Source organism: Coregonus clupeaformis, chromosome 6, assembly GCF_020615455.1.
Source record: "Coregonus clupeaformis isolate EN_2021a chromosome 6, ASM2061545v1, whole genome shotgun sequence".
NCBI classification, from domain to species: Eukaryota; Metazoa; Chordata; class Actinopteri; order Salmoniformes; family Salmonidae; genus Coregonus; species Coregonus clupeaformis.
The window spans coordinates 26,886,398-26,899,288 of NC_059197.1; the positions used below are offsets into that span (position 1 = coordinate 26,886,398).

Consider the following 12,891-nt stretch of genomic DNA (forward strand, 5'->3'; position numbering starts at 1 on the left):
ACCTATCAGAGCTCTTGCAGCAGAAACTGACATGTTGTCCACCCAATCAAAGGATCAGAAAATGAATCTAGTACTGAAAGCATAAGCTACAGCAAGCTAGCACTGCAGTGCATAAAATGTGGTGAGTAGTTGACTTAAAGAGAAAGACAACAATTGAACAGTTTTGAACAAATACATTTATTCAAAAATGAAGGAGAAGAAAGAGAGCGATAGAGAGAGATTGTCATTTTTGTCACTTTCAGTTTCACTTACTTGGCTAGCAAATGCAGCTGGCTATTTTAGCCTACTCAAACACCCTGCTCAAACAGAGGGATGCTATGTTAGCTAGCTGGCTATGACTAGCCAACACAACACTGGAACTCTTCCAAGTCAAGGTAAGCTTTTGGTTTTACTAATTTATTGCCAACGGGGCCCGCCGGTGTAACTGCTGAACTGCTAACTGACTATACACTGTAATGTTACAGCATGATTGTAGGGGGTTTACTAACGCGTTAGTTCAATTTGCTATGTTGACTATGATGTTACTTTAGCTAATATGGTGACAACAATGTAGGCTGTGTGTAGCAGTTATGATATGGATTGGCTTGGAAAGCTTTTTTCGCCTGGCCACATACAACTGATGTGTTGTGCATTGAATTCCCAATGAAGGGAAAAGGTGAGAGGAGGAGAGCGCATAGATGCGAGAAGGAACACAACGTGGCTGCTATGAATGTGAACTGTGTTTACGCAAGACCAGGGTCTATTCATTCAGCCGATTCTGTTGAAAAAACTTTCTTAAACGGAAGCAAACGAAGCGTAAACGGAGCGGTATTGAATGTGTCGCTGTCTGTCCATGTGTCACTGTCTGTCACCTCAACATTTTCTCTCAACCTGTGTGCACCTATGTTGTAATCTTTCATCCATAGGCTAGGTTGTAGTAACCTCATGATTGGTATAGGGAAAATTAGAGTATCATGTAGTAGCCTAAACCTATCGATGTTCAATTGAACTGGGTGAATGGAATATGAATGACAGTCATCCAATATGCTGTAATAGAAATAAGGCCATGCTCATGAAAAAATATATATATATCTTAAGCGGCACTGACCGCCACTGACGTAGACGTACATGTACACTACCGTTCAAAAGTTTGGGGTCACTTAGAAATGTCCTTGTTTTCGAAAGAAAAGCAATTTTTTTGTCCATTAAAATAACATCAAATTGATCAGAAATACAGTGTAGACATTGTTAATGTTGTAAATGGCTATTGTAGCTGGAAACGGCTGATTTTTAATGGAATATCTACATAGGCGTACAGAGGCCCATTATCAGCAACCATCAGTCCTGTGTTCCAATGGCACGTTGTGTTTGCTAATCCAAGTTTATCATTTTAAAAGGCTAATTAATCATTAGGAAACCCTTTTGCAATTATGTTAGCACAGCTGAAAACTGTTGTGCTGATTAAAGAAGCAATAAAACTGGCCTTCTTGAGACTAGTTGAGTAACTGGAGCATCAGCAATTGTGGGTTCGATTACAGGCTCAAAATGGCCAGAAACAAAGAACTTTCTTCTGAAACTCATCAGTCTATTCTTGTTCTGAGAAATGAAGGCTATTCCATGCGGAAATTGCCAAGAAACTGAAGATCTCGTACAACGCTGTGTACTACTCCCTTCACAGAACAGCGCAAACTGGCTCTAACCAGAGTAGAAAGAGGAGTGGGAGGCCCTGGTGCACAACTGAGCAAGAGGACACATACATTAGAGTGTCTAGTTTGAGAAACAGACGCCTCACAAGTCCTCAACTGGCAGCTTCATTAAATAGTTCCCGCAAAACACCAGTCTCAACGTCAACAGTGAAGAGGCGACCCTGGGATGCTGACCTAGGCAGAGTTGCAAAGAAAAAGTCATATCTCAGACTGGCCAATAAAAATAAAAGATTAAGATGGGCAAAAGAACACAGACACTGGACAGAGGAAGATTGGAAAAAAGTGTTATGGACAGACAAATCGAAGTTTGAGGTGTTTAGATCACAAAGAAGAACATTTGTGAGACGCAGACCAAATTAAAAGATGCTGGAGGAGTGCTTGATGCCATCTGTCAAGCATGGTGGAGGCAATGTGATGGTCTGGGGGTGCTTTGGTGGTGGTAAAGTGGGAGATTTGTACAGGGTAAAAGGGATCTTGAAGAAGGAAGGCTATCACTCCATTTTGAAACGCCATGCCATACACTGTGGGCGGCGCTTGATTGGAGCCAATTTCCTCCTACAACAGGACAATGACCCAAAGCACAGCTCCAAACTATGCAATAACTATTTAGGGAAGAAGCAGTCAGCTGGTATTCTGTCTATAATGGAGTGGCCAGCACAGTCACCGGATCTCAACCCTATTGAGCTGTTATGGGAGCAGCTTGACCGTATGGTACGCGTAAGAAGTGCCCATCAAGCCAATTCAACTTGTGGGAGGTGCTTCAGGAAGCATGGGGTGAAATCTCTTCAGTTTACCTTAACAAATTGACAAATGCCAAAGGTCTGCAAGGCTGTAATTGCTGCAAATTGAGGATTATTTGACGAAAGCAAAGTTTGAAGACACAATTATTATTTCAATTAAAAATCATGATTTCTAACCTTGTCAATGACTACATTTCCTGTTTCTTTATATTTACTATTTTCTACATTGTAGAATAATAGTGAAGACATCATGTTGTAACCAAAAAAGTTTTAAAAAAAATCAAAATACATTTTATATTTGAGATTCTTCAAATAGCCACCCTTTGCCTTGATGACAGCTTTGCACACTCTTGAAATTCTCTCAACCATCTTCATGAGGTCAGCTGGAATGCATTTCAATTAACAGGTGTGCCTTCTTAAAAGTTAATTTGTGGAATTTCTTTCCTACTTAATGTGTTTGAGCCAATCAGTTGTGTTGTGACATGGTAGGGGGGGTATTCAGAAGATAGCCCTATTTGGTAAAAGACCAAGTCCATATTATGGCAAAGAGAAACGACAGTCCATCATTACTTTAAGACATGAAGGCCAGTCAACACGGAACATTTCAAGAACTTTGAACGTTTCTTCAAGTGCAGTTGCAAAAACCATCAAGCTCTATGATGAAACTGGCTCTCATGAGGACCGCCACAGGAATGGAAGACCCAGAGTTACCTCTGCTGCAGAGGATAAGTTCATTAGAGTTACCAGCCTCAGGAATTGCAGCCCAAATAAATGCTTCACAGAGTTCAAGTAACAGACATCTCAACATCATCTGTTCAGAGGAGACTGTGTGAATCAAGCCTTCATGGTCGAATTGCTGAAAAGAACCCATTACTAAAAGACACCAATAAGAAGAAGAGACTTGCTTGGGCCAATAAACATCAGAGATGGACATTAGACCGGAGGAAACGTCCGTTGGTCTGGAGTCCAAATGTGAGATTTCTGGTCCCAACCGCCTTGTCTTTGTGAGACGCGGTGTGGGTGAACGGATGATCTCCGCATGTGTATTTCCCACCGTAAAGCATGTAGGAGGTGGTGTTTTGGTGTGGGGGTGCTTTGCTGGTGACACTGTCTGTGATTTATTTAGAATTCAAGGCACACTTAACCAGCATGGCTACCACAGCATTCTGCAGCGATACGCCATCACACCTGGTTTGGGCTTAGTGGGACTATCATTTGTTTTTCAACAGGACAATGACCCAACACACCTCCAGGCTGTGTAAGGGCTATTTTACCAAGAAGGAGAGTGATGGAGTGCTGCATCAGATTACCTGGCCTCCACAATCCCTCGACCTCAACCCAATTGAGATGGTTTGGAATGAGTCGGACGGCAGAGTGAAGGAAAAGCAGCCAACAAGTGCTCAGTATATGTGGGAACTCCTTCAAGACTGTTGGAAAAGCATTCCAGGTGAAGCTGGTTAAGAGAATGCCAAGAGTGTGCAAAGCTGTCATCAAGGCAAAGGGTGGCTATTTGAAGAATCTCAAATATAAAATATATTTTAATTTGTTTAACACTTTTTTGTTTACTACATGATTCCATATGTGTTATTTCATAGTTTTGATGTCTTCACTATTATTCTACAATGTAATAAATATTTAAAAAATAAAGTAAAACCCTTGAATGAGTAGGTGTTTCCAAACTTTTGACTGGTAGTGTAAATCAAGTATGCCCAGTTTATCATTTATCGACTGTAACAGATCGGTTTCCACCCTTACCATTCCGGATGGTGAAAAGGATCCATTTTCTGTGTCCAAATCCTTGGGGGATTGGTTCTCCATGTTTACTCTCCGTCATGTTTGGGTGTTGATTGTTTTGGTGTCCCCCAGGGCTCAGTTCTAGGCCCTCTCCTATTCTATCTATACACCAAGTCACTTGGCTCTGTCATATCCTCACATGGTCTCTCCTATCATTGCTACGCAGACAACACACAGTTGATTTTCTCCTTTCCCCCTTCCGATAACCAGGTGGCGAATCGCATCTCTGCATGTCTGGCAGACATATCAGTGTGGATGTCGGATCACCACCTCAAGCTGAACCTCGGCAAGACGGAGCTGCTCTTCCTCCCGGGGAAGGACTGCCCGCTCCATGATCTCGCCATCACGGTTGACAACTCCATTGTGTCCTCCCAGAGTGCAAAGAACCTTGGCGTGACCCTGGACAACACCCTGTCGTTCTCCGCTAACATCAAAGCGGTGACCCGATCCTGCAGGTTCATGCTCTACAACATTCGCAGAGTACGACCCTACCTTACACAGGAAGCGGCACAGGTCCTAATCCAGGCACTTGTCATCTCCCATCTGGATTACTGCAACTCGCTGTTGGCTGGGCTCCCTGCCTGTGCCATTAAACTCCTACAACTTATTCAGAACGCTGCAGCCCGTCTGGTGTTCAACCTTCCCAAGTTCTCTCATGTCACCCCGCTCCTCCGCACACTCCACTGGATTCCAGTTGAAGCTCGCATCTACTACAAAACCATGGTGCTTGCCTACAGAGCTGTGAGGGGAACGGCACCTCCTTACCTTCAGGCTCTGATCAGACCCTACACCCAAACGAGGGCACTACGTTCATCCACCTCTGGCCTGCTAGCCCCTCTACCTCTACGGAAGCACAGTTCCCGCTCAGCCCAGTCAAAGCTATTCGCTGCTCTGGCACACCAATGGTGGAACAAGCTCCCCCACGACGCCAGGGCAGCGGAGTCCCTGACCACCTTCCGGAGACACTTGAAACCCTACCTCTTTAAGGAATACCTGGAATAGTCTAACAGTAATCCTTCTACACCGCCCCTCCCCCAGTGGTGGTTGTCCCACTGGCTATTGTCACGCAAGTGTAGGTGGGTGATGTGGTGGAATCAGACGCAGGACACCGGAGTATAGTCCACAAGACTTTAGTATAAATCCAAACACGGAAAATACTAATACACTATCCAAAGGCGCAACAAATACGCACAAAGGCAAAACGAAACCAAGAGCGCACCAGACAAGTGCGTAAACTCTCCAAAACAGTGGAGGGAAGCTCAACCGAGCGAACATGTAGAAACCCTACATATGACTGACAAAATCCAATAACACACAACACTAGACAAACACAACGAGAAACTTATAGGACACTAATTACGCCAAATGAGAAACAGGTGTGAAAACAAACAGACAAAAGCAACGAACATGAAACATGCAACGGTGGCAGCTAGAATTCGGAGACGACGAACGCCGAAGCCTGCCCGAACAAGGGAGAGAGGCAGCCTCGGCCGAAACCGTGACAGTACCCCCCCCCTTGACGCGCGGCTCCAGACGTGCACCGACTCCGGCCTCGGGGACGACCCGGAGGACGTGGAGCAGGGCGCGTCGGATGCCCCCGATGGAATTCCGTCAGGAGCGACGGGTCCAAAATGTCTCTCCTCGGCACCCAGCACCGCTCCTCCGGACCGTACCCCTCCCACTCCACTAGATACTGGAGACCCCCCATCCGACGTCTCGCATCCAAGATGGACCTCACGGAGTACGCCGGTGCCCCCTCGATGTCCAGTGGGGGCGGAGGAGTCTCCCCTATCTCATTTTCTTGGAGTGGGCCCGCTACCACCGGCCTGAGAAGGGACACATGGAACGAGGGGTTAATACACTTATACTCCACAGGTAGCTGTAATCTATAACATACCTCGTTCAACCTTCTCAGGACTTTAAATGGCCCCTACAAACCGCCGACCCAGTTTCCGACAGGGCAGGCGGAGGGGCAGGTTTCTGGTAGAGAGCCAGACTTCGATCACCAGGTGCGTACACGGTCCCTCACTGCGGTGGAGATCAGCGCTCGCCTTCTGACGTCGGAGGGCCCGCTGCAGGTGGACGTGTGCAGCGTTCCAAGTCTCCTCCGAGCGCCGCGCCCACTCATCCACCGCAGGAGCCTCGATCTGGCTCTGCTGCCAGGGTGCCAGAACCGGCTGGTAACCTAACACACATTGAAATGGAGTTAGGTTAGTGGAGGAATGGCGTAGGGAATTCTGGGCCATCTCGGCCCAGGGAAAGTACCTTGCCCACTCCTCCGGCCGGTCCTGGCAGTATGTTCTGAGAAACCTACCCACATCCTGGTTTACGCGTTCCACCTGCCCATTACTCTCCGGGTGGTAACCCGAGGTGAGGCTCACCGAGACCCCCAACCGCTCCATACACGCTCTCCAGACTCTGGAGGTGAATTGGGGACCTCGATCAGCCACAATGTCCTCGGGTACCCCGTAGTGCCGGAACACATGGGTGAATAGTGCTTCGGCAGTTTGTAGGGCAGTAGGAAGACCCGGCATGGGGAGCAAACGACAGGCCTTAGAGAACCGGTCCACAACGACCAGGATGGTAGTATTCCCTTGGGAGAGGGGAAGGTCTGTTATAAAATCCACAGAGAGGTGGGACCATGGTCGTTGTGGAACAGGCAGGGGTAGCAACTTACCCCTAGGCAGATGTCTAGGCGCCTTACACTGGGCGCACACCGAGCAGGAGGAAACATAAACCCTCACATCCCCTTGCCAACGTGGGCCACCAGTACTTGGCACTAAGACAGTGCACTGTCCGGCCCGATACCCGGATGTCCAGAGGAGGGTGACGTGTGAGCCCAATAGATCAATCGATCCCGAACCTCGAGCGGAACGTACTTCCGACCCTCCGGGCACTGTGGTGGACTAGGGTCGGTGCGTAACGCCCGCTCGAGCTCAGCATCGACCTCCCACACTACCGGTGCCACCAGACACGACTCCGACAGTATGGGAGTGGGCTCCACGGACCTCTCCTCCGTGTCATACCGCCGAGACAGCGCATCTGCCTTACCATTCTGTGACCCAGGGATGTACGTGATCTTAAAAGTAAACCTGGTCAAGAACATACTCCATCTTGCCTGGCGAGGGTTCAGCCTCCTCGCCGCCCGGATGTACTCCAGGTTACGGTGGTCCGTCAAAATGAGGAAAGGGTGTTGAGCCCCCTCAAGCCAGTGCCTCCACACCTTTAGAGCCTGTACCACGGCTAACAGCTCCCTGTCCCCTACGTCATAGTTCCGCTCCGCCGGACTGAGCTTCTTAGAATAAAAAGCACAGGGGCGGAGTTTAGGTGGCGCGCCAGACCGTTGTGAAAGCACGGCTCCTAAACCGGCTTCTGACGCGTCCACCTCTACCTGGAACGGCAAAGAGGATCCGGATGCGCCAGCACCGGGGCCGAGGTAAACAGGTCCTTCAGCCTCCCAACGCCCTGTCCGCCTCGGGCCGACCACTGCAGACGCACCGACCCCCCTTCAAAAGAGACGTGATGGGAGCTGCCACCTGTCCAAAACCCCGGATAAACCTCCGGTAGTAATTCGCAAACCCCAAAAACTGCTGCACCTCCTTCACAGTGGTTGGTGTTTGCCAATTACGCACGGCCGACACCCGGTCTACCTCCATCTTCACCCCTGACGCAGACAACTGATACCCCAAAAAGGAGACCGACTCCTGGAAAAACAGACACTTCTCTGCCTTCACATACAGGTCGTGCTCCACCAGCCTCCGCAACACTCTACGCACCAGGGCCACATGCTCGACACGGGTAGGCGAGTACACGAGAATGTCATCAATGTACACAACCACCCCCTGCCCCTGCATGTCCCTGAAGATCTCATCCACGAATGATTGGAAAACTGACGGAGCGTTCATCAACCCGTATGGCATGACCAGATACTCGTAATGGCCCGAGGTGGTACTAAAGGCTGTCTTCCATTCATCGCCCTCCCTGATGCGCACCAAGTTGTACGCGCTCCTGAGATCTAATTTAGTGAAGAAACGCGCCCCATGCAACGACTCAGTCATGGTCGCAATCAGCGGGAGTGGATAACTGTACTTCACCGTAATCTGATTGAGACCACGGTAATCGATGCACGGGCGCAAACCACCATCCTTTTTCTTCACAAAAAGAAACTCGAGGACGCAGGGGAAGTGGAAGGCCGTATGTATCCTTGTCTCAGAGATTCGTCTATGTAAGTCTCCATAGCTTTCTTCTCCTCCTGAGACAGAGGATACACATGGCTCCGTGGGAGCGCAGCTCCTGCCTGGAGATCTATCGCACAATCTCCCTGCCTATGGGGCGGCAACCGCGTCGCCCTCGCCTTACTAACGCAATAGCCAAATCCCCATACTCAGGGGGAACGTGCAATGCGGGCACCTGGTTTGGACTCTCCACCGAGGTAGCCCCTACGGAAACGCCCAAACATCTACCCACACACTGAGCAGACCACTCCATCAGAGCCCTCTCCTGCCACGAAATAGATGGGTTATGGGTACTTAACCAGGGCATGCCCAGCACCACCGGATACGCAGGAGAGTCAATCAGGAACAGCTGAATCATCTCCTGATGATCCCCCTGCGCACACATCCTAAGTGGCGCCGTGACCTCCCTGATTAAGCCCGTACCCAATGGACGGCTATCTAGGGCATGAACGGGGAAAGGAACATCAACAGGAATAAGGGGAATCCCTAACGCTAAACAAAACTTTTTATCAATAAAATTCCCAGCCGCGCCTGAATCTACCAGCGCCTTATGCTGGGAATGAGGTGCTACCTGTGGAAAACGCACAGGCATACAAAAATGGGCAACAGTGAGCTCTGGGTGAGTGGGGCGCCTACTCACCTGGAGGGAATCCCCAGTGCGGGACCTGTCGTCATCTCCCCTAGGAGGCCATCCCCAGCACCTAGCCGCGGTGTGTCCTCCCCGACCACAGTTGGTGCAGTGGATGGACCCCCTAGCCAACCGACTCCTCCTCTCTCTAGCGCCAGCGCCCCGAGCTCCATAGGACACGGCTCGGAGGCGCTGGAGGGTGAATGGACGGACCCTCCTCAGGGCGTCCGCGGGTAGCCAGTAGGTTATCCAGCCTGATGGACATGTCGACCAGCTGGTCGAAAGAGAGGCTGGTGTCCCTACAAGCCAGCTCCCGACGGACGTCCTCTCGTAGGCTACATCTGTATAGATCGACGAGGGCCCGCTCATTCCACCCTGCATCTGCCGCTAGAGTACGGAATTCAAGAGCGAATTCTTGGGCACTCCTCCTCCCCTGCCGGAGGAAGACCAGACGCTCCCCCGCCGCTTTCCCCTCCGGGGGATGGTCAAACACCGCCTTGAAGCGGCGGGAGAACTCGTTGTATGTGATAGTCGCGGCGTCGATCTTCCTCCACTCCGCGTTGGCCCATTCCAACGCCTTCCCGGACAGGCAGGAGATCAGGGCGGACACGCTCTCATGCCCCGAGGGTGCCGGGTGTACGGTGGCCAGGTACAGCTCCACCTGGAGGAGGAATCCCTGACACCCAGCCGCGGTTCCGTCGTAGGCCCTCGGGAGAGAGAGTCGGATTCCTCGGGGTTCTGGCGCTGGAATGGGCGGACTGGCCGATGGTGCTGGCAGGGAGGGAGGTGGTGGAGGCGTTCCCCAGCCTCGGAGGGTGGTGATCACCTCCTGCAGGGCGGTCCCCATCTGAAGTATCTGGTCCTGTTGTTCCCGAACCTGGGCCTCCAGCCTCGTCGGGGCTGCTTCGGCTCCTGCTGATTCCATGTGAAAGGTGTGTTATTCTGTCACGCAAGTGTAGGTGGGTGATGTGGTGGAATCAGACGCAGGACACCGGAGTATAGTCCACAAGACTTTAGTATAAATCCAAACACGGAAAATACTAATACACTATCCAAAGGCGCAACAAATACGCACAAAGGCAAAACGAAACCAAGAGCGCACCAGACAAGTGCGTAAACTCTCCAAAACAGTGGAGGGAAGCTCAACCGAGCGAACATGTAGAAACCCTACATATGACTGACAAAATCCAATAACACACAACACTAGACAAACACAACGAGAAACTTATAGGACACTAATTACGCCAAATGAGAAACAGGTGTGAAAACAAACAGGCAAAAGCAAACGAACATGAAACATGCAACGGTGGCAGCTAGAATTCCGGAGACGACGAACGCCGAAGCCTGCCCGAACAAGGGAGAGAGGCAGCCTCGGCCGAAACCGTGACAGCTATCCTAAGTTGAATGCACAAATGTGTAAGTCGCACTGGATAAGAGCGTCTGCTAAATGACTTAAATGTTAAATATTGCTCGATACGTTTCTCTAGCCTTATAATTTGTTTTGTGTTATCCATATTGAAGGTTATTACCCACGAGTATGTGGAGTTAAGTGCTAATATTTAGTCAAACGTACAGATATTGAATATTACGTGTTCATCTTGACGTGATCTGCACCGCTGTGTTCAGTCCGCCATCTTTAAGCCACACCTGATCTTGTCTTATTTTACCGTTGTCGCTGTTGAATGTATTTCAGGGCTGTCTTCAATGTTCACGTGGTTCTAGCTTTAGCAATGCAATACGTACAGTATATGGCAATATAAGAGCCCAGAAATGTGAGAATCACTGTTGTAGGCTGGGCAGGGCACAAATGAAGAGAGCAGAAGGAAAAATAAGAGGAGTTGGGAGGGGGGGGGGGGTTTAAAGAGCTACTGTCCAATCAAGTGGGCTTGTGTTGCATCTTCTCTGAGCAAAAAACAGGATGTATTGTATTGACAACTAAAGTGGAGTGTGATTGAATACTCTTTCTTGATATCAGATCAGCATGTTCACTTGTTAACCCATAACAAGGACGTTTTATTTCCCATTGTTAAGTCATGAGGAGTCTTGCTACTCTTCAAAAGTACTGTTTTTCACAGCATACTCATATGTTCATAATTCTCAGTATATGTTTTGATATATTTGTTAATATATTTAGTGAGCTGTGTTGTCAACAACAGGGCTCTATAGTATCTGTTTGTGTTATCTCGATTGTTCTGTTACTCTTTCTCTAAATGGATTTGTGATATGTTTTTGACTACATCTTTCCATGCCTTGTCCACACCATTAGCTCAATAAATTATTAGGAGATATTCATAATGGGGATTATAGCCAGGACTCATTATGGGTATGATCAGGACAGGACGCATCCCCTTGTAAGATATTTGTTGATGGGATTTAGAGTGAGTGGATTTCCTGGATCCCATTCCCTGATGAGATATAAGAGAACCACACCTTGATTATTACTACAGGGGCCCATGATGATTACAGATGGAGGAAGAACAAAGCTGAGAACCAAAAGCTTTGAGCAAAATTGAGAAAGAACATTTACACACCTTCGTACAGTTGGCAACACCGATTAACAGCACATTGCAGCTCTCTGGAACTTAACAAAAACAATTTGTAGATCTTTTATGTTTACTGGACTCCCAATTACATATTGCTCATAAGTCTTCCCAAGTACCCCCTGTTGGATATGCCATTTACATCCATGGGTACTAGTTCCCCAGGAAGAGACTTACTGTCTTACATAAAGCCTTTCAATATTCCCCTTGTCTCCTGAGCCTACACCTCGGAACTCATTTCTTGCCATAGTGTGACATCAAAACCTACACGCAAAACGATCTGGAAAAAATGCTCAAGAATAGAGTTTTAATGAAAAACTTTAATTCCAGTAAGTTACATCCTTTACTTGAGATCTTGAAAGATGCCTCAAGGGTTGCATGTGTGACCTCTGTTAATGTCATTTTCTTCTTACATCTGCAGAGCGGCAAATACAATGAATAGGGCCATGTAAATAATTCTCTAATAACAAGCATTTAGGTAAAATTAATAAAGGAATATTGACCCAGTTAACTAAATCATGTATATCACATATAGTATATGGGTCAGGCCAGCTATATAAAATTACCAATAATTCCAGATAGTTCACCAGCTTGTAACCGCTACTTGCAAGGGAAGACATATTCTGTCTCTGCATGGTCACCTGAATAAAACCAAAAATACAGGTAAGTCTCACTAAATGAACACAAGTTAACTAAATGTTACTAAAAAGCAGAGGGAAAAATACATCTTGGGGAAAGTTAGATATAAACTTACTTGGCTGGTAGTAGTCGTAGATCTTGACCACCGCTGGCTTTAGATTCTGTACTGGGAGCTCCTGTATGATGTCCAGGGTGTGGTTGAAAGGTAGGAATAGTGACGGTAACTGTTGGGAGAAAAAAAAAGCATTTTGGTTACAAGTATTTAAACCCTCCAAGCAGAAGTGTAATTTCAGCTTTGCTGACTTTGAAGGACATTCCACACAAATTAATTCCATTACATTGAGTGTTATGTGCACTGTTTCAAACTGATGGATGGTTTGGTCTCACCTCTCTCAAGTACATTAACACATGGTCATCTTTAGTATCGACACGATCCACTAGAAGTGAACCTCTCAGCTGTGAAGACAAGCCATTCACTGATCATTCATATTGCATCGACAATGTTGTAACTTTAATGGGTTACAGAGTTAATGTTTACTGTTAATTTATTGAGCTGTATCTAAATATATTTTTATTTTACAGTTATTTACATATTGTATGTACAATAGTAATTGTATTAGAATTCATGTG

General features: G+C 47.8%; 1 protein-coding gene across 1 annotated transcript in view; it reads right to left on the bottom strand.

The window, feature by feature from the left end:
- Nucleotides 1-11,922: 11,922 nt before the first annotated feature.
- Nucleotides 11,923-12,891, bottom strand: part of LOC121567572 (alpha-2-macroglobulin-like) — a 44,879-nt gene continuing 43,910 nt past the window's right edge. The window contains 4 exon segments of the mRNA XM_045219780.1: nt 11,923-12,037; nt 12,189-12,263; nt 12,377-12,485; nt 12,649-12,717. Of these exon segments, the coding sequence (XP_045075715.1) occupies nt 12,223-12,263; nt 12,377-12,485; nt 12,649-12,717 (219 nt within the window). The 3' untranslated portion in view covers nt 11,923-12,037; nt 12,189-12,222.